Below are 18733 nucleotides of genomic sequence, written 5' to 3'. Positions count from 1 at the left end.
AAAAAACCCAAACTCCTGGCCCCCCCGGCAGTTTCCTTTCCTTCCGCTACTTCGTAAAAATTCGATGGTCCCAACCTCGATGAAGGGCGGCGACGAGATCGCAAGCTTCAACATTATTTTTAGCGTTTGGCGATTGGATATGTAGTGATTGCGCTTCAGACTATTAACGATGTGAAACGACAGTGTTACGTTTTTAGCGGTAACGACACTTCTTTCCGTGACGTGGCTTATTAAAGAGTCACATTAGCGACTCTTCAGTTATCGTTTGAGTGTTCTTTGAATTTCTTTGGCAGAAAATTTATTTAAAGGCTAGACCCTTTTTGCATTTTGTTTTTTAAGAGAAAACCAATTATTTAACTGAATGTTAATCTTTTGTTGTTGTTGTTGTTGTTGTTGTGTATATATAACTAGGGCTACTATATATAAGTGAAAGATATATGGTAGAAGCTTGAAATTTTCTTTAGGGCTAAGTACAAGAAATCGAATTTTCCATTATGTTTTTTATTCTTCTTCTTTTCTTTAGTTTAATATTTGTCCAGGATCATATATGTGTCAACAATACTGACCCTGCATAGCATTCATATATCTATTATAATGGTTGCAAGTATATGGTATCATGTCATCTTTCTTTTTTTTCACTCTTGTTCCCCTTCACATTGCACTTGAATTATAGTAATTAATCAGTTATATCGCAGACTCTACATTGTATTATTCAGGATGAGTAAATTTTCGTGTGGCTAATTCATGAAATTTGTCTTTGTTAGTTGTTCTTAAAGCCTTGCTGTGAACTTGATAATGCTAAGCACGCTACAAATATGCCATAATGCTAAGTAAATCTTTTTATTATATATACTATTAATGGTGGAACATTATTTTAATATATAAAATTGTATAATTAAATTAAAATATTTTAATATATAAATAGTAGAAAATTAATTGTAAAATTTGTTTGGATATAAATGTATTTTCATATTCCATGTTTGTCCAAAATAAGCTTTTTTTTTAATAAAGGTATTTTGTATAATACATGTAGAAAAATAAATATTAATATTCTAAATGTATTTTCAATAAAAAAGAAGGCACATTAGCAATTTCGTAGGCTTTTCGACAAGTCTACGGAATAAGATTTATAATTTATAATTTTTGACAAAGTTATTATGAAATAAATTTATGAGTAGTTGTTTTGTTTTGTCATAATTTAATCGACAAAATCGGATAATGTGGCTTAGTAGAGTCGAATTCTGGTGGGTTGGTTGTAAATTAAAGGTGGTGCCGGTAACCAGTTGACTAAAGACACTTTTGTATGAATAGTTATTTTAAAAAATCAATTCAAACATTTTATTCATGGACCTGTGTTACAATAATTTTATTTGTGAATTTATTTGGTTTCTTTTTTTTTCTTTTTTTTTTAACAAAAAAAATTATTTGGTTACTAATAAGCAAAATATCATTTGGAAAAACTCTTGGTCCTTGATGTCATGCACCAAAAAAAAAAAAAAAAAACTTGGTCGGAGTAAAAGATGCTCACCACACATTTGTTCACAAAGACCTTAATTAGCTTGACTTGTAGGCTCAACGAGAGTCTTATAATACGACTCAAAGTACACGTTAGTTTTATGACAGTGAATCAGTGACGGTCACTCATGCTACGACCTTTCAAATATGACTTCGACTTTTTAAATTAATATACAATTATTTCTGATGGACTTGGTGTTTTTTCACTTGAAATTTCTTACGATATTTGTATTGAACTCACAGTGACATACTGCGTTTGAGTTTTTGTTTATTTCGCTTTTTATATCATATTTGCTATGGAAAGAAAGGTGTTTTTGGGCCAATACTTGATATGGGTGATGTTATTGTTGGGACAGTTACATGGATACATAAGCTGTATTGAGAAAGAAAAGAATGCTTTGTTTGAGCTCAAGAAATTCCTGCTCTCAAGGAGGGAAGAATGGGATCACGATCATTTTGTCCCTACTTGGACTAATGACACAGAGAGCGATTGCTGCTTGTGGCAAGGCCTTAAGTGCGATCCTACCAGCCGGCGGGTTATCGAGCTTTCCTTTGGAAGACTTTTCCTCAAAGAGAGTTCTCGCCTAAACCTTTCTTTGCTTCATCCCTTTGAAGAAGTTCGAAGTCTGGACTTATCCTTTCTCTCGTTCGAAGGCATATATGATGATGTGGAAGGTATACCAGAGTTTCGCCCAGGGTTTATTGTTTTACCTCATGTAGTCTCTATTTGAAAACAATTTTCCATGCAGTGACAAGTTCTAATTCTAGATGAGCTCTATCGTATTTCATTTGTTACATTTTTTTAAAGTTAGTACTTAGATTTTTCTCCTGCATCAAAAAGTTATAGAAATGTATTAACTAACTTGCTGATATTTAAGTCTATGCCATGTAGCACAAAATTAAATATCCAACCGTCACTCATGCTACCTTCCAAAGTCCATAACAGTGCAACTCTCATAATCTTCATTTGAATGTAGAATTATAATTGAAATATTGAAGTGATTAGAGTGAGCTCACTGAACTGTTATTTTCATATACTTTGTTAATAAGATTCTCGTTTGCAGGTTATAGAAGCCTAAGAAGATTAAGAAACCTGGAGATTCTGGATCTTACTTTTAATAGATTCAACAACAGCATCTTTCCTTTTCTTAATGCCGCTACATCACTCACAACTCTGTTTCTTCCGTGGAACCGTATCGATGGTCCTCTTTCTGTTAAAGGTATATTTCTCCATTCTTATCTAAGGCAATACTCTAGCATGCCTATCCTTGATGATTTATCTTTTGCTATATTGATGCAATTTTTTATTTTTTATTTTTGTGTCATAAATTTAATGTGTATCATTCTTATATTTGTTGGACTCTTTTCAGAACTTAGAGATTTGACAAACTTGGAACTACTGGATCTGAGTAGAAACAGAATTAACGGCTCCATACCAATACAAGGTAAGTTATTTCTAAAATGCTTGCCTTTATTTTCTAAAGTTGAAATTTGATTGGTTTATATATCATCCATAAGATCATCATGTTCGTATCTAAAGTTGTTCAGCGTTGTGTGGTTCGTCTTTTGGCAGAGTTAACTTCCCTGAGGGAGTTGAAAGCTCTGAATCTAAAATACAATGGATTTACTGGCCCAACGGTATTGCAAGGCAAGTGTGATAAAATAATACAAAGTTTGGATACTTGCCACTTAGACCCTTGTCTTTTCTAAATTTAATTTATTTAAGGGCTGCAAAGTGCAAACAACCTTTTTTGGATTAGTTTTATATATCATCCTTGAGATTTATCATGTTTGTATTTAAAGTTGTTCACCTTTCTTTTTCTTTATCTTGTGGCAGAGTTTGCTGCCCTGAGGAAGCTGAAAGCTCTGAGTCTAAGGAGCAATAATTTTTCTGGCTCAATTGAATTGCAAGGCAAGTTTGCTCAAATAAAAGTTTGGATAAAGAGTTGTGGTGAATTCACGTTTAATTAAGTGACTAAAAAAATGATGCATTTGATTACCGTAGGGGTTTGCAAAATGAAGAATATAGAGGAGCTCGATCTCAGTAGCAACAAGATTTTAGGTCAGTTTCCTTTATGTATAACTAACTTGACTGGACTTCGAGTTCTTGATCTCTCATCGAACCAATTGACTGGGAACATACCGTCTGCTCTCGCTAACCTTAAATCCCTTCAGTACCTATCATTGTTTGACAACAATTTCGAAGGTTTCTTCTCACTTGGTTCGTTCACCAACCTCTCAAAGCTTAAGGTGCTCATGCTTGATTCAAATTCCAACTCACGAAGAGTGGAGTTGAAAAGTTCTTGGAAGCCAGAATTTCAGTTGAGTGTTGTTTCGGGAAATTCTTGGAAGCCAAAATTTCAGTTGAGAGCTATTTCACTAGGAGATTGCAATTTGGATAACGTTCCTCATTTTCTTCTATACCAAAAGGATTTGCGTTATGTTGATCTCTCTTTCAACAAAATTTCTGGAAATTTTCCTACATGGCTGTTGGAGAACAATACAAAACTCGAGGTTTTGAATCTAGGGAATAACTCTTTTAGGAGCTTTCAACTACCGAAATCTGATCATAATCTGGTTTTTCTGGATATATCACTTAATGAATTTGATCAACTCTTTCCCAAGAACATTGGGTGGATACTTCCTCGTTTAGAGTATATGAATCTGACGACTAATGGTTTTCAAGGAAATCTACCATCTTCTCTTGGTAACATGAAAGATCTAGGAGTTCTGGATATATCTCACAACAAGTTCTATGGAAAGATACCAAAAAGTTTTTTAATGGGTTGTTATTCCTTGTGGGTCTTGAAGCTGTCACATAACAAACTAAGTGGAGAGGTTATTCCGGAAGCATCAAACTTTACTTATTTACGGGGGCTGTCTATGAATAACAATTTATTTACAGGAAAGGTCGGAAGAGGTTTGCGGAGCTTGAGATCTTTGCAAATGCTAGACCTTTCGAACAACAATCTCATAGGTGTTATTCCAAGTTGGTTTGGCGAACTTCAAGGCTTACATTTTCTAAACATTTCTAACAACTTGTTAGAAGGTGAAATACCTACATCGTTGTTCAACCTATCCAGTAGCAGCCTCTCTGCAAATAGTTTATCGTTACTCTTGCATAACAATAATTTATCAGGGGTTATTCCAGACACACTTCTAGCAGCGAATATCACCGTGCTTGATCTGAGAAATAACAGTTTGTCTGGGAATATTCCGGAGTCCATCAACAACAACATCAGAATTCTTCTTCTGCGAGGGAATACTTTAACAGGCAGTATTCCTCGCCAGTTGTGTGCCTTGACAAGGCTTCACCTTCTGGATCTTGCTAACAACAAATTAAATGGATCCATACCTTCATGTCTTAGCAATGCATCATTTGGTTTGGTAAAAGAGGATACATTAGACGATTATATTTTTTTCAGTTATTATTTCAGAAATACTCTCAATACATCTATCAAATCTCCTCTCTTGCAAGATGATGATATTCCTGCTAATGCTCACTGGAAAGGATATCAAATGGAAAGCATCCCAATGAAAATTGAGTTTGCAACAAAACACAGATATGATGTCTACATGGGCGAAAACCTCAGATATTTTTCTGGACTGGATCTCTCAAAAAATGAGCTGAGCGGTGAGATCCCAGTAGAGCTTTGGCATCTTCTGCAGTTACATGCTCTCAATCTATCTCACAACAACTTATCAGGAGTGATACCGGAAAGCTTTTCAGGTCTGAAGAATGTGGAAAGCCTCGATCTTTCTTTCAACAGATTACAAGGTCGGATCCCAACACAACTTACAGAGTTGAACAGTCTTGCTGTATTCAATGTCTCTTTCAACAACTTGTCAGGAGTCATTCCAGAGGGAAGACAGTTTAACACTTTTGATACGCAAAGCTACTTCGGTAATCCTTTTCTTTGTGGACAACCAACCAACACAAGCTGCAATAACAACAACAACAACAACAACTTTCAAGAACTAGGTAATGAAGTGGAAGTTGATGAATCTTTAATCGACATGGTGTCTTTTTATTGGAGTTTTGTTGCAGCCTATGTGACAATAGTTCTTGGGATACTTGCATCACTCTCTTTTGATTCTCCTTGGAGCAGGGCTTGGTTCTACATCGTTGATTGTTTCATCCACAAAGTGAGGGATTTGGTTTGGTAAAATACTGCAGGTGTTGAATGTTTCTTATGTGCTAGTTTCATTGTTGTCCCCATCTGTTGTTGTACTTCTCAAATGATCCTGCTCTGTGTCACAAAACTAGAAAGATGACTTATGTTTGGTTCATGGGTACTGTCTTTGTCTTTAAATAGATGTAACGCCTCAAACATATTTCTACTCAAATACAAGAAGTTTCATGAAGTCATCTCAAAATAGAAAAAGAGTGTACACTGACTGAAAAATAGAATATAGATACAGAGACTTCCCGTTTGACTCTATCTTATTTTAAGAATCTCAGAGATGTATCTATGATCGGTTGTAGGATCTGTTTTTTCATAGTGATGCAGTATAATCTTGGCTGGCTTCATCATGGCTAGAGTTTAATCGTCTGAGCTTTTGAAGGAAGTGCTCAACATTCTGAAGCTTTTTACGGTTTATCTCCGGATAAAAGCTTGATGTGGCTAAGCTGGATACCACTGGCCGTCACAATGTTCATCGCCATAGGCATGGGAAATTTACTTGTCACATGATCAGTTCTGAGTCAAAAATGTAAGAAAACTGAACTGAACATTAAATCCTTGTATTGAAATTCTTTTTTTGTAAAAGATAAACTTTCCCAAAGTAAACAAGCTACATACAGATGTAAGAGTTTGAACTCTTGGTCATAGAATCTTAAAGTGACTTTGATCTTATAGTTCTTATCTATGCCCATATTCTCAGAGGTTGATGACCATGACGATTGAGGACATTCAGATAGAATCCGTTTGTTACTAGTTCAGTGTCTCTGTATATGGAGGCTTCAAGAACAGAAATAGGACTTGGATCGAATGTTCCAAAGCAACTAGTGACATGTTAGCTGACGATCCATCTTCACTAAACCTTGGACTAGATTTCTGAAAACACAAAACAAATCTTCGAGCCTTGAGAAGAACGGAAACATATAGGGAATCAAACATTATATTAATAACATGACGACTTATGTGTGGTTCCTCTGTAAAGTCCGTCTTTGAATAACTGTAATGTCTCAAACATAAATTGGAGCCTTGTAGGCTTAACGAGCCTGATCATGCAAGCCAAAGTTTAAGATAGTCATCAGTCATCACCCACGCTACGCATGTCTCATGGGTACAAGAGTTTCCATTAACTGAGTCTTGGACTCTATACATTTTGTACATTTTCTCGGTGGTATTTGGTATTTTGTATATTTTGTAGGAAAATTGGAATTGAACTCTCATAAACTTAGAGAGGTATGTGCACAGTATAAACTCACAGTATTGACTTTGAATTTCTTACTTTTGCTTTTTGTATCATATATGAAAGAAAATCGGCCAATTTTTTATATTCACACTATGTGAACGATGTGCAAATAAAAATCATGCGTGTACTAAAAAAAATCATCTGATTCATACAGGGATCATGATTTTTGGATATTTCCATGCATGTTGCTGAATGCTGACCAAAAAGATTCTTCTCGTATAATTTTTCCATCTTCTCTTCAAAGGATGAAAATGACCCTCGAGTACTTGTCTGCCGACAAGGCCATATGGTTGTGTAATGATAAGCAACGTATCACATGAGAACAAAGATTCAATATTATCTTGGGCCCTTTGCAATATAATTTATGTGGACTCAATCTTCTGTGTACTGTATATATGTTTATACAAGTATTCCTTTTTCCAACCAAAACATAGTGTTTTACCATTTGGATCCTAAATTATCAAGTATTTTTGTTAAGTTGTTGTGGATCATGGATTCTAATATCTTTGCACTTACTGAGAACCAGGCTTGCTCAATCATGGCACATATAATTGGGTTTCACCATGGATATAGGCGCTGCTGAAAACGACACACACTTGGACACACGCTAAACGACTCTTATTATCATACGCGAGTCAAAGTAAAGACAATGATCACTCGCGCAGCGTGAGTAATGCTACTACACATGTTACATGCATGCATATATGAGTTTAGGTGTTTTTCATTGATTGCATATATTTTCAACTTTTTAAACATGTACACAACTATTTATTGTTAAAAAATGGTGTTTTAAACGGAAATTTGAAATTCCTATATATAACGTACGTGGAGGTACTTGTATAGAACTCACAGTCCCACATTGCATTTGAGTTTTCTTTCACTGGCTTTCTAATTTTTTTTTTTTTTTATAATCACATTTGCAATGGAAGGGAAGGTGTTGTTGGGCCAATACTTGATATGGTTGATGCTAGTGTTGGGGCAGCTACACGGATGCAAAAGCTGTAATGAGAAAGATAGGACGGCATTAATGGATATCAAGAAATACATAGTCTCGGTTTCTGAAGAAGAGGTATCGGACTTTGTTCTCACTACTTGGACTAATGACAAAGAGGACGATTGCTGTTTTTGGGAAGGCTTGGAATGCAATAGTACAAGCGGACGGGTGACTAAACTTTTCATCGATTTCTCGTATTGCAAACCAAGTTCTCTCCTAAACCTTTCTCTGCTGCATCCCTTTGAACTAGAAGTTCGAAGCCTGCTGTTATCTGACTCAGGGTTCGGACTCAGTGGCTTCTTTGATGATGTGGAAGGTACATCCTTTTTTTTTTTCTTCTTCTCTCTCTTTTTTTAACCTCTTGTGGTCTCTATTTAGAAGCATATTTCCCTGCATCGATAAGTTTGAATTCTAGATGAGCTTGATTTTTGAATGCTGATAACGTTTAAAATGATGNTGTAAAAGATAAACTTTCCCAAAGTAAACAAGCTACATACAGATGTAAGAGTTTGAACTCTTGGTCATAGAATCTTAAAGTGACTTTGATCTTATAGTTCTTATCTATGCCCATATTCTCAGAGGTTGATGACCATGACGATTGAGGACATTCAGATAGAATCCGTTTGTTACTAGTTCAGTGTCTCTGTATATGGAGGCTTCAAGAACAGAAATAGGACTTGGATCGAATGTTCCAAAGCAACTAGTGACATGTTAGCTGACGATCCATCTTCACTAAACCTTGGACTAGATTTCTGAAAACACAAAACAAATCTTCGAGCCTTGAGAAGAACGGAAACATATAGGGAATCAAACATTATATTAATAACATGACGACTTATGTGTGGTTCCTCTGTAAAGTCCGTCTTTGAATAACTGTAATGTCTCAAACATAAATTGGAGCCTTGTAGGCTTAACGAGCCTGATCATGCAAGCCAAAGTTTAAGATAGTCATCAGTCATCACCCACGCTACGCATGTCTCATGGGTACAAGAGTTTCCATTAACTGAGTCTTGGACTCTATACATTTTGTACATTTTCTCGGTGGTATTTGGTATTTTGTATATTTTGTAGGAAAATTGGAATTGAACTCTCATAAACTTAGAGAGGTATGTGCACAGTATAAACTCACAGTATTGACTTTGAATTTCTTACTTTTGCTTTTTGTATCATATATGAAAGAAAATCGGCCAATTTTTTATATTCACACTATGTGAACGATGTGCAAATAAAAATCATGCGTGTACTAAAAAAAATCATCTGATTCATACAGGGATCATGATTTTTGGATATTTCCATGCATGTTGCTGAATGCTGACCAAAAAGATTCTTCTCGTATAATTTTTCCATCTTCTCTTCAAAGGATGAAAATGACCCTCGAGTACTTGTCTGCCGACAAGGCCATATGGTTGTGTAATGATAAGCAACGTATCACATGAGAACAAAGATTCAATATTATCTTGGGCCCTTTGCAATAAAATTTATGTGGACTCAATCTTCTGTGTACTGTATATATGTTTATACAAGTATTCCTTTTTCCAACCAAAACATGGATAGTGTTTTACCATTTGGATCCTAAATTATCAAGTATTTTTGTTAAGTTGTTGTGGATCATGGATTCTAATATCTTTGCACTTACTGAGAACCAGGCTTGCTCAATCATGGCACATATAATTGGGTTTCACCATGGATATAGGCGCTGCTGAAAACGACACACACTTGGACACACGCTAAACGACTCTTATTATCATACGCGAGTCAAAGTAAAGACAATGATCACTCGCGCAGCGTGAGTAATGCTACTACACATGTTACATGCATGCATATATGAGTTTAGGTGTTTTAGATTGCATATATTTTCAACTTTTTTAACATGTACACAACTATTTATTGTTAATTAAAAATGGTGTTTTAAACGGAAATTTGAAATTCCTATATATAACGTACGTGGAGGTACTTGTATAGAACTCACAGTCCCACATTGCATTTGAGTTTTCTTTCACTGGCTTTCTAATTTTTTTTTTTTTTTTTAATCACATTTGCAATGGAAGGGAAGGTGTTGTTGGGCCAATACTTGATATGGTTGATGCTAGTGTTGGGGCAGCTACACGGATGCAAAAGCTGTAATGAGAAAGATAGGACGGCATTAATGGATATCAAGAAATACATAGTCTCGGTTTCTGAAGAAGAGGTATCGGACTTTGTTCTCACTACTTGGACTAATGACAAAGAGGACGATTGCTGTTTTTGGGAAGGCTTGGAATGCAATAGTACAAGCGGACGGGTGACTAAACTTTTCATCGATTTCTCGTATTGCAAACCGAGTTCTCTCCTAAACCTTTCTCTGCTGCATCCCTTTGAACTAGAAGTTCGAAGCCTGCTGTTATCTGACTCAGGGTTCGGACTCAGTGGCTTCTTTGATGATGTGGAAGGTACATCCTTTTTTTTTTTCTTCTTCTCTCTCTTTTTTTAACCTCTTGTGGTCTCTATTTAGAAGCATATTTCCCTGCATCGATAAGTTTGAATTCTAGATGAGCTTGATTTTTGAATGCTGATAACGTTTAAAATGATGGTACTTACTTAGACTTTTTCCATGCATTAAAAAGTTACATAGCTCGGTATTAATTAACTAACTCGCTGATGTCTATGCCATGTAGAGCACAAAATTACATAAAACTGTCACTCATGTTTCATAATCTTCATTTGCATATAGAGAAGAGTAAAATCATAATTAAACGGTTGAACCTATTGAATGATTACAGTACTTTGTTAACAAGATTTTTATTTTGCAGGTTATAAAAGTCTAAAGAGATTAAGAAACCTGGAGATTCTGGATCTTTCTTTTTTTTAATTTCAACAACAGCATATTCCCCTTTCTTAATGCCGCCACATCACTCACAACTCTGTTTCTTAAGTCCAACAATATGAGTGGTTCTTTTCCTGTTAAAGGTATGTTTCTTCGTTTTTAAAAAAAACTAGCATGAATTGATTTACAATGCATCTTTTTATTTAGTTTATAATTAGTGTTAATATATAGGTCTTATATTCAGATTAAATCATCATTCTTAATATTTGTTGGTGTCCCTCCCAGAACTTAGAGATTTGATAAATTTGGAACTGTTGGACCTGAGTGGAAACAGATTTAATGGCTCCATACCAGTACAAGGTAGCTGTCCACAGATGCCTTTATTTTTTCTATTCATTTTTAGTCGTTTTAACAATACAAGACTGCTGAATTAGTCTGGACTATCCCTGAAATCATATTTTCAAGGTCCTGACCTTTTTTTTTTTTGGGTTTTTTTTTCATGTGGCAGAGTTACATGCCCGGATGAGCAAGCTGAAAGCTCTGGATCTAAGCGGCAATGAATTTTCTGGTTCAATGGAACTGCAAGGCAAGTTTTCTCAAAATATTTCACTGCTTTGTTGGAGACTTGTAGTCAAAGTTCACGTTTAAATAAGTGACAATTTTTTTTTTTGCTTTTGATTTATATGTATTGTAGGAATTTGCAAACTGAAGAATATACAAGAGCTCGATCTCAGTCAAAACAAACTTGTAGGTCAGTTCCCCTCATGTTTAACTAGCTTGACTGGACTTCGAGTTCTTGATCTCTCATCAAACCAATTAACTGGGAAGGTACCATCTCTTGTCGGTAACCTCAAATCCCTGGAGTACTTATCATTGTTTGATAACAACTTCGAAGGGTTATTCTCACTTGGTTGGCTCGCCAACCTCTCAAAGCTTAAGGTGTTGAAACTTGGCTCAAAATCTAACACATTTCAACTAGTGTCGGAAAGTTACTTGAAACCAAAGTTTCAGTTGAGAGTTATTGCACTAACTTCTTGTAACTTGGAGAAGGTTCCTCCTTTTCTCCTACACCAAAAGGATTTGCGTCATCTTGATCTCTCTGACAACATTATTTCTGGGATATTTCCTTCTTGGGTCTTGGCTAACAATACAAAACTCGTGGATTTGCTTCTACAGAATAATTCTCTTACGAGCTTTTAGCTACCGAAATCTGCTCATAACCTGCTTTCTCTGAATTTGTCAGTTAATAAATTCAGTCATCTCTTTCCGGAGAACTTTGGGTGGATACTTCCTCATTTACGGTATATGAATGTAGCAGTGAATGGTTTTCAAGGAAATCTGTCATCTTCTCTAGGTAACATGAAAAATATCGAGTATCTGGATATATCTCACAACAGTTTATACGGGAAGCTACCGAGAAGTTTTGTACAAGGTTGTTATTCCTTACAGTACTTGAAGTTGTCACATAACAAACTAAGTGGAGAGATTTTTCAGGAATCAGCAAACTTTAGTGATATATTGATGTTGTCTATGGATAACAATATGTTCACAGGTAAAATTGGAGAACGTTTGCGGATCTTGACGTCATTGTATATGCTTGACATTTCGAACAACAATCTCACAGGTGTTATTCCAAGTTGGATTGGCGAGCTTTCACGCTTATCTGCACTAATAATTTCAAACAACTCGTTGGAAGGTGAAATACCTGTTTCGTTGTTCAGAATATCTGAACTAGAGCTACTGGACCTCTCTGCAAACAGTTTATCTGGGGGCATACCTCCACACGTCAATTCCTCAGATGGGCACGGGCTAGTGTTACTCCTGCAAGACAATAATTTTTCAGGGGTTATTCCAGACACATTGCTAGCAAATGTCAAAATACTTGATCTTAGAAATAACAGATTGTCTGGAAATATTCCAGAGTTTGTCAACACCCAAAACATCAGTATTCTGCTTCTACGTGGGAATTATTTAACTGGCCGCATCCCCCCTCAGTTGTGTGGCCTAAGCAACCTTTAAATTTTGGATCTTGCCAATAACAGACTAAGTGGATCCATACCTTCTTGCCTTAGCAATACATCCTTTGGTTTGGGGAAAGAGGATACATCATACGACTATGACTCCGATCTGTCTTCCTCGTCTGTTGATTCCTTACATGTTGATTTTTATTATGTGTCGCTGCTCATGTTTGAACGGTTTGGTACGAACTACAAAGAAGGCTCCCAAACTAAAATTGAGTTTGCAACAAAGTATCGATATGACGCCTACATGGGTGGAAATCTCAAATTATTGTTTGGACTTGATCTCTCAGTAAATGAGCTGAGTGGTGAGATCCCATTTGAGCTTGGAGGTCTTATGGAGCTACAATCTCTCAATCTTTCTCACAACAACTTGTCAGGAGTGATACCTAATACCTTTTCAGGTCTCAAGAATGTGGAAAGCCTTGATCTCTCCTTCAACAGATTACATGGCCGGATCCCACCACAACTTACAGATTTGAGCAACCTCGCCGTGTTCAAGGTTTCATACAACAACTTGTCAGGAGCCATTCCACATGAAAGACAGTTTAACACCTTCGATACACAAAGCTACGTAGGTAATCCTCTTCTCTGTGGTCAACCAACCAACACAAGCTGCAACAATGATAACTTACAAGAACCAGATAATGAAGTGGAAGCTGATGAATCTTTAATCGACATGGTGTCTTTCTATTGGAGTTTTGCTGCAGCCTATGTGACAATACTTCTTGGGATACTCGCTTCACTCTCTTTTGATTCTCCTTGGAGCCGAGCTTGGTTCTACATCGTATATGTTTTCATCCACAAGGCTAAGAACTTGTTCTGCTAAAACACTGTAGGTGCCTACCTAATGCATCTAGTGTGCTAGTTTCATTCTCGTCCCCATCTGTTGTTGTTCTTCTCCATACCTTTGTTTCGAAAACCAGAACATTACTTATGTTTTAGTTCCTCTGTACTGTTGTTTGTCTTTTAATAAATGTAATGCCTCAAGCTTGTTTGGTGGTTGTTTCAATAAGTAATCTACTGAAATACAAAAAGTTGCATAAAATAATCTCAAAATGAGAGTACAGAGACCCCAAAAGAAAAGAATAGATATATCAGAGAATTTCCCGTTAGATCTCTTTCTTCTATAGGAATTCTATACCGATTCACAGTATCTTTTCAGGTAACCATCTCAAGAAGAACTTCAGTAATTACATAACACACCATATGATTTTTATCCTGCTGTAGAATACAAAGACCCAAATACAAGCAAATGAATCAACAAGACAAAAAAAAAGACCAGAGTGAAACGTAGAACACAGTTAAAGAGTTAGAGAAAGAAGAGAAACCACTTTTGTTTATATATAATCTTCTTCAACAGACTTTGCTATTGGTCTGCAAAAAGAGTTCTTCGCCTTCCTGACTTTGCTTGCAGACGGCTAGTCTCTGCATGTACGACTTCACTAACCAGATCCTTGAAGAGAAGCCTCTCCACATCCAGCACCAATCCTGAGATTTCTCCACTGAAGTCTGCCCAGTTCCCAGATCGAATCGTCACATCTTCAGCAAGTATATTTTTCAAGAAGTCATCTTCTTCCTCCAATAAGAAGCTTTCTGATCTCTTTGTGGCTTGCTTTTGCAGTGTTTCTACCGCTGAACACAGTTCTTTCAGTAATTGTTGCGCACTCACGGCTTTCTTAGTCATCTTAGCAGATGACTTCATCAATGGATTCGTTGTGGCTTAAACTGAAGCTAGTTTCTCCACCAGAATCTCATTAACTGTGCCAAACACGAGTTTGCGGTTGAGCTACTCATTTTTCAGAACCTTACTTTCCTCTTTGTGTAAATGCATAGTGCTGCTTCCCTTTGTCTGCTCAAGAACAAAGAACAGCTCGGGATTGATTGGGTGGCCAGAAGGGTGTAGCTGAAAGGTTGTCAATCCTGAGCCAAGGTCTCTGAGGAGAAGACCCGAAGCTAATAGAATCTCAGAGATGTATCTATGATCAGTGGTAGGATCCGGGTTCTCACAGAGCGATGCGATATAATCTTGGCTGGCTTCATCATGGTTCTTACGGTTTATCTCTGGCGAAAAGCTTGATGTGGTTTCTGAGAAACTATAAGCTGGATTCCACTGGTACTCACAATGTTCATCACCAAAGTCATCGGCTACATTACCTATCACATGATTAGTTCTGAGTCAAAAATGGAAGGAACTGAACAGCCAATCCTAGTATTGAGAAAAAATTGTAAAAGAGAAACTATACCAAACTAGACAAGCTACAGACAAATATAAAGAGTTAACCCTGGTCATAGAATTTTAAAGTGACACTGATGTTTGCAAGTTTCTTATCCATGCCAATATTCTCAGAGGTTGATGACAACGAGGACACTAGAGATAGAATCCTTTTGTTACCTTGTGTCTTCACGGGTGATGGTTCAATCACTCAGTAGTCGTACTCCTTATATGGGTCTTGGCTAAAGTTAAAGTGTATGAATTCGTGTTCATTCCTGTACGTATATGGATGCACCAGGGGCGGATCTAGTAAGGGTTATATGGGGTCAGCAGACCCCACAATTTTTTTTTTTTGGTGTGTTTTTAGTTATAAATTATAATATGACCCCTCTAAATTTTGTAATTTGACCCCTACAAATTTTGCATTTTGATTTTGACCCCTACAATTTCTGCATTTTTATCACATTTTAAATTAAATTTCTATTTTGAGCCTCCAAAAATTGCATTGTTATCCCTATTTTTTTAAAAAAAATCATTTTAACCCTCTAAATTTTACATTTTTATTTAAAAAAAAAAATTATTATTTGGACCTCTCAAAAAAAAAATTCTGGCTCCGCCACTGGATGCACCTGAATTAGCATGTGTAACTGACTCAGTCTACGGATGAATCTTAAGTCCTACCTGTAGATTATGTGCATGAGCTCTTTTGACCAAATCTGTTGGGGCTAGCATATAGTTGTTATTTACTGGAACAATTGTATCCTTCCATGGTCCGATCCCCACAACATATTGCTTAATGTAGTTAAAATACGCATCTGATGTGATTTCTGCGTATGTCTGCAAAGATTTGCAAGAAGGAACGACAGTCACTTTTACTAGAAGCAAAAGAACTTTCAAGAATCAAAAAAACAATATCAAGAGCAGAGCATTGACCTGGTTAGTGTCTTGTGTTGGCATCGTTATGTCGTCTATTAGAAGGACTTTGGGCGAGTCTGTTCAATTTGATATGTACACGAGTGAACTTGGTGCAAATGACTGAATAAATAATTTGATATGTACTCCCTGTACCAAGCGAAATTATAATTTTTTTCAACAGCTAAATCTAGGAAAGAAAGAATAGCTAACCGTTATATTGCTGGTCGCGAAAAGCATATCTCTGTTTTGTACGTATCAGTTCTTTGAGAGTAAAATCAACTAGAAGCAATCAAAGAGGAACCACTTGTTAGCAAATATCTAAAATTCAAATAAGTGAATGCTGAAGCAAATGAAACCATGAGCGTGCATCAACTCAGGAAAATTAAAGGTAACTTACAAGGGAAAAAGCCAGTGACGTTGAATCCTTGCACCTCATATGTCTTTTCACGATCAGCAAACTCCTTGTGGGTGGCAACATTAGTTGTTTCGTCAAGGATAACATCATGGAAACATATAAGCACACCATCTTTGGATGATAAGATATCTGTTTCTATGAAGTCTGTACCCTCTTCAATTGCCCTCTATGAAAAGACAAAAAAGTGGTTTAGAGCAACAATACTCTAGGGAAGAAGATCCATTTCAAATAAGCAGAAGCAGATTGATTAATCAAGAAAGGGGAAATGGTATACCAAGTAAGAAGCTGCAGTTTCTTCAGGGATCTCTCCGTTGGAACCTCTGTGTGCGATGTTATAAGGACGTGAAGTCTGAAGTGGAAGCTTAACAGTGTGAGGTTCTTTACCAGGGAGTGAGTACAATGGCCTCCCGGCACACAGAGTAAGTAGAGATAGCCATATCACCAATAAGATCATCAATAACCACTTTGTATTATTAGACTTCACTTTCCTACAAGCTTCGGTTTATACTTATGGCAGAAACAAAAGCCAACAACAGAACAAAAACCCAAACTTATTTTAACTTGTAGTGGAATAGGAAACAAAGCCCATTAAAATAGAAATGAAACAAATCCAGATTCTTTCGTTCTTCTCAACATATTCTCGCTGTTATACGGTTTTATGGATGAACACGAAAGTTAAACGGTACTGATATATAATAATGTCTTGCAAAATCCCTAAGACGAGAGTGGTCTTACGAGGAACGGTAAATTTGACAAAATTTATCAACAAATCTATTGAAATAGAAGCAATCAATCAAGTATACAACTATACCCAGATGGAGAAAAATAGAAATACGGTGAGAAACCCAGAAATTAAACATAATTTGAGAAGGGTCCTTACTTACAAGAATCATGACGATCTTCCTGGATCGATCGGGATTAGCTTGTTTGATTTGTTTTTTTTTTTTTTTTTTTTTTTTTTTTTTTTTTTTTTTTTTTTTNTATCCGACTCTATCGATTCTTGTCCATTTACTCATAATTGCTATTTATATCACACTCTTTCTTACTTTATTGACCTTCCCTGCGTTTGGCGTACCGTTTTCATATTCATATATCCTTGTTTCAATTCACATTCCCTCGAATATTCCATAGTTTTTGGTAAGCTTTTGCATGTTCTTTGTTTATTTCCAAATAAAGTAAAAGTAGTATTAGTAATGGGATTACCAAGCAACGCCTCTCCTTGTCAAAAATTGCAAACAAAATCATCTCGTCTCTCATATTCTCATTATTATCACCTTTTTTTTTTTTTTTTTTCACTTTGATCCACAATGGCGGCGTTTATTCGGCTAGTACTTCTCACCATCGAAACCTCATTCTGCGTCTCGCCAGAATGTACCTTTTTGACGCCCAATCGCTGTTTTCATCCCCCCGGTAGAAGAAGTTGGGTACGACTGATCAAATCTCGGTTCCGGCTTCAATCGAAGGTCCGGGTCGACCCAATTGATGGACCCGCTGTTTCATGAGTATTTTATTTAGGTTTTTCTTTTGGGCGGAGGGAAAAAGATACAAAACGGCGGCATTTAGTCTTGCTGGTAACGACGTCGTGTTATATATTAAGCCACATCAGCAGCAAATTAGCAATACACTTACTTTATTCCTTGAATGCATAAGCAAACCTCTCTATAAAACTAATTTGTGGTATGTATGTATACTCCTATGATTATGAGTTGTTTAGTTGTTTTGTAAAAATCAATTCAAACTTTCATTCCTGGAACTGTGTTACAATAATTTAATTCGTACTCCTGTGATTATTCTTTGGTTTCACTATACCGTTTAAACTAACTTGTTGATATCTAAGTCTATGCCATGTAGCTTTTCGTCTACAAAAAAAAATAAAAAAAAAAATCTATGCCATATAGCACAAAATTACATTCCTTGACAATGTTATTGTCATTTACTTTGTTGACAAGATTCTTGTTTGCAGGTTATAAAAGCCTTAGAAGAAGCTTGAAGATTCTGGATCTATCTTGGAACGATTTCAACAACAGCTCATATTTCCCTTTTTCTATGTCCCTACATCACTCTACAACTCTGTTTGTTAGGTCCAACTCGATTAGTGGCCCTCTTCATGTTAAAGGTATATTTCTCCATTCTTTTCCAAGTCAATACTATCTAGCAGGCCTATTCTTACTCTTGATGATGTATCTTTTGCTCGATCTATTGATGCTATTTCAAATTATTTTTGTTTATTTATTTTTTGTATCACAAAATCAGCTTTCCATCATTCTTATATTTGTTGGACTCCTTTTCAGTCATCGTTTTGTTTAATCTTTCGTGGCCTCTTCATGTTAAAGGTAAGAAGTTCATTCATTGAACAGTTTCGTGGCAAAAAAAGTATTGAGGGAACATTTCAAAAAAAAAAAGTCCACTATACCAATTTTCAAAAGTGTTTACTTTT

At 36.1% G+C, this 18733-nt stretch overlaps 3 protein-coding genes and 2 pseudogenes across 6 annotated transcripts; 4 read left to right on the top strand and 1 right to left on the bottom strand.

Moving 5' to 3' along the window:
• On the top strand, positions 1719-3401 carry LOC104704877 (polygalacturonase inhibitor-like). The gene is made up of 5 exons (XM_019227126.1): positions 1719-2190; positions 2580-2735; positions 2886-2960; positions 3064-3163; positions 3353-3401. The coding sequence occupies exons 1-5, from the start codon at positions 1812-1814 to the stop codon at positions 3399-3401; spliced, it is 759 nt and encodes a 252-aa protein (XP_019082671.1). The 5' UTR covers positions 1719-1811.
• Positions 3539-5102, top strand: LOC109125059 (annotated as a pseudogene).
• On the top strand, positions 5092-5682 carry LOC109125485 (receptor-like protein 2). The gene has a single exon (XM_019227125.1). It carries the CDS (start codon positions 5092-5094, stop codon positions 5680-5682), a length of 591 nt encoding a protein of 196 aa, XP_019082670.1.
• LOC104704875 lies at positions 9707-14038 on the top strand (annotated as a pseudogene).
• LOC104702125 (glycerophosphodiester phosphodiesterase GDPD6-like) lies at positions 14548-17262 on the bottom strand. Of its 4 annotated transcripts, none has more exons than XM_010417952.2 (8): positions 17181-17262; positions 16571-16803; positions 16279-16462; positions 16092-16160; positions 15900-15958; positions 15648-15803; positions 15147-15261; positions 14548-14908 (listed from the first exon to the last, which is right to left on the bottom strand). In XM_010417952.2, the coding sequence occupies exons 2-7, from the start codon at positions 16748-16750 to the stop codon at positions 15178-15180; spliced, it is 732 nt and encodes a 243-aa protein (XP_010416254.1). In that variant the 5' UTR covers positions 16751-16803; positions 17181-17262; the 3' UTR covers positions 14548-14908; positions 15147-15177. The 4 variants fall into 4 exon arrangements, with proteins under 4 accessions (XP_010416254.1, XP_010416255.1, XP_010416257.1 ...); XM_010417953.2 differs by having other exon boundaries at positions 17177-17234; XM_010417955.2 differs by lacking the exon at positions 15147-15261 and having other exon boundaries at positions 16571-17231.

The sequence above is a fragment of the Camelina sativa genome, chromosome 7 (assembly GCF_000633955.1).
Source record: "Camelina sativa cultivar DH55 chromosome 7, Cs, whole genome shotgun sequence".
Classification (NCBI taxonomy): Eukaryota; Viridiplantae; Streptophyta; class Magnoliopsida; order Brassicales; family Brassicaceae; genus Camelina; species Camelina sativa.
The sequence above is the reverse complement of the archived record's forward strand: the minus strand, read 5'-3'. Positions and strand labels throughout refer to the sequence as shown.